Source organism: Lipotes vexillifer, unplaced genomic scaffold (assembly GCF_000442215.2).
Source record: "Lipotes vexillifer unplaced genomic scaffold, Lipotes_vexillifer_v1.1 scaffold1129, whole genome shotgun sequence".
NCBI lineage: Eukaryota > Metazoa > Chordata > Mammalia > Artiodactyla > Lipotidae > Lipotes > Lipotes vexillifer.
Window position 1 is genome coordinate 2,792,408 of NW_006789022.1, and position 1,541 is coordinate 2,793,948.

Below are 1,541 nucleotides of genomic sequence, written 5' to 3' on the forward strand. Positions count from 1 at the left end.
GTTTGTTACCCAGCGGAAAAAAGAAACCGCGGATAACGGGGGCCTATTGTAGTTTTAAACTACAGTATAAGCCCACTGGAGTGGAGGAAATAAGCAGATTGATGACACTCCAGTGTGATGTGTATACAAGATCTTAAGTTGAGAGGGCCGCAGCGCGTGCGTAGCTGAGGTGAGGAGGCGGTGGCCCTGCGCTGGGTTCTGGAGGCGCCTCCGCGCAGGGGAGGGTGTGCTGAGAGGCTTCGGGGTGAGCGGGGAGCGTCCTGGTCTGTCTGCCCCAGAGGCGGGAGCAGGCTGTCACTGTCGCCAGGGCAGGGAGCTCTGCGAGGCTCTAATTAGTCAGTCTCACGGGGAGGGGCCAGTTGACCTCAGGCTGGCCTGGACTCTGCGGCCATTTAGCCGGTTCCCTTTTCAGTGGAGGCCGCGCTGCATTCCAAGTCCTCGAGGTGGGTGGAGCGGTACTCCCCGGAGCTTGAGGAAGGGTGAAACGCTTGGGGGGGCTCTCAGGTGTTACAGGCTGTGTGGGGGATGGAGAGCTTGGGTGAGGCGGAAGTAAACAAGTTAGGGAGCCGGGGCCGGAGGGCCGGGCGCGAGGGCGGCCCCGCTGACTCTCTGGGGGCGCAGCGCGCCCTGCTAGGTGACACGGCTCGCGCTCCCCGCCGCTGCTCCGCCCGGCTCTCCGGTATCAGGTGTACCTCCCTGGGCCCCGCAAGGGATTCATCCGGTCACGGGCAAGTGCAGGGGCAGGGAGGGGGCCGGCGAGGAATTTGCAGGGAGTGAGCCCGTTGTTCTCGGAGGGGTTAGAGACCAACCGGGCACGTTCTCCCCCGCCAGAAGCCACAGTCCCCTGGGGTCTTGGGGACTCTGTTTCCTGCTACTGACAATGAATCCCTGCGCCCCCCCTGCCTCAGGCGTTTACTCAGCTGATAAAGCCAACTCCAGCGTGAAACTGAGGGACTCCATTACCGAAGATGCGCGCGCCCGTGGTAAGTTGGGGGGCGAGTGGGCTGGGAGTGGGGGCCGTGTTTCGGTGGGTCTGAGTCATCACTTCAAAGAGAGGGTCCTTGAGGATGTGGCCTCCAGATGTGGATGCCCCACTGGCCGGTGGGCATCAGGTGTGAGATGCGCGTCGGTGGGTATCCGTTGGAGTTGTCTCAGTGTGAGTACCTGCGTGGGCGGGTTGGGAGGCCGCCCTGCCTGAAACAGGCCCCCAGGAGCGGGGAGGCAGAAAGGAGAGATTTGCCCCACCAAGGTCCTGTGCTGCCTTCCCGAGTCAGACCAGAACACCTGGGTGGGATCCTGGGGCTGACTGTCTGGGGCTGCACCTGCTGCCCCTGAGCCTGGGTCTGACAACAGATGCTTCTTCTGGCCTCAGGTGATGCGCCTCAGCCCTGCCAGCAAGTTCCCAACTCTCCCTTTTCCTATGGTTCAGAAATCATAAAGGTGCTTAGCAAATGCTTCCTTTCAGCCTAGCTGGACCTGCTCCAGAGAGGTTCTGAGCCCGGCTTTTGAGGTAGACTCCCCCCGGGATTGTGTTCCTGCTG

At 61.9% G+C, this 1,541-nt stretch overlaps 1 protein-coding gene across 1 annotated transcript in view; it reads left to right on the plus strand.

Moving 5' to 3' along the window:
- The first annotated feature begins 411 nt into the window (after window positions 1-411).
- The window catches only part of PLAAT3 (phospholipase A and acyltransferase 3), a 30,530-nt gene continuing 29,400 nt past the window's right edge, over window positions 412-1,541 (plus strand). The window contains exons 1-2 of the mRNA XM_007462105.1: window positions 412-443; window positions 909-983. Coding sequence (XP_007462167.1) covers window positions 969-983 — 15 coding nt within the window. The 5' untranslated portion in view covers window positions 412-443; window positions 909-968. The remainder of the gene's footprint in view (window positions 444-908; window positions 984-1,541) is intronic.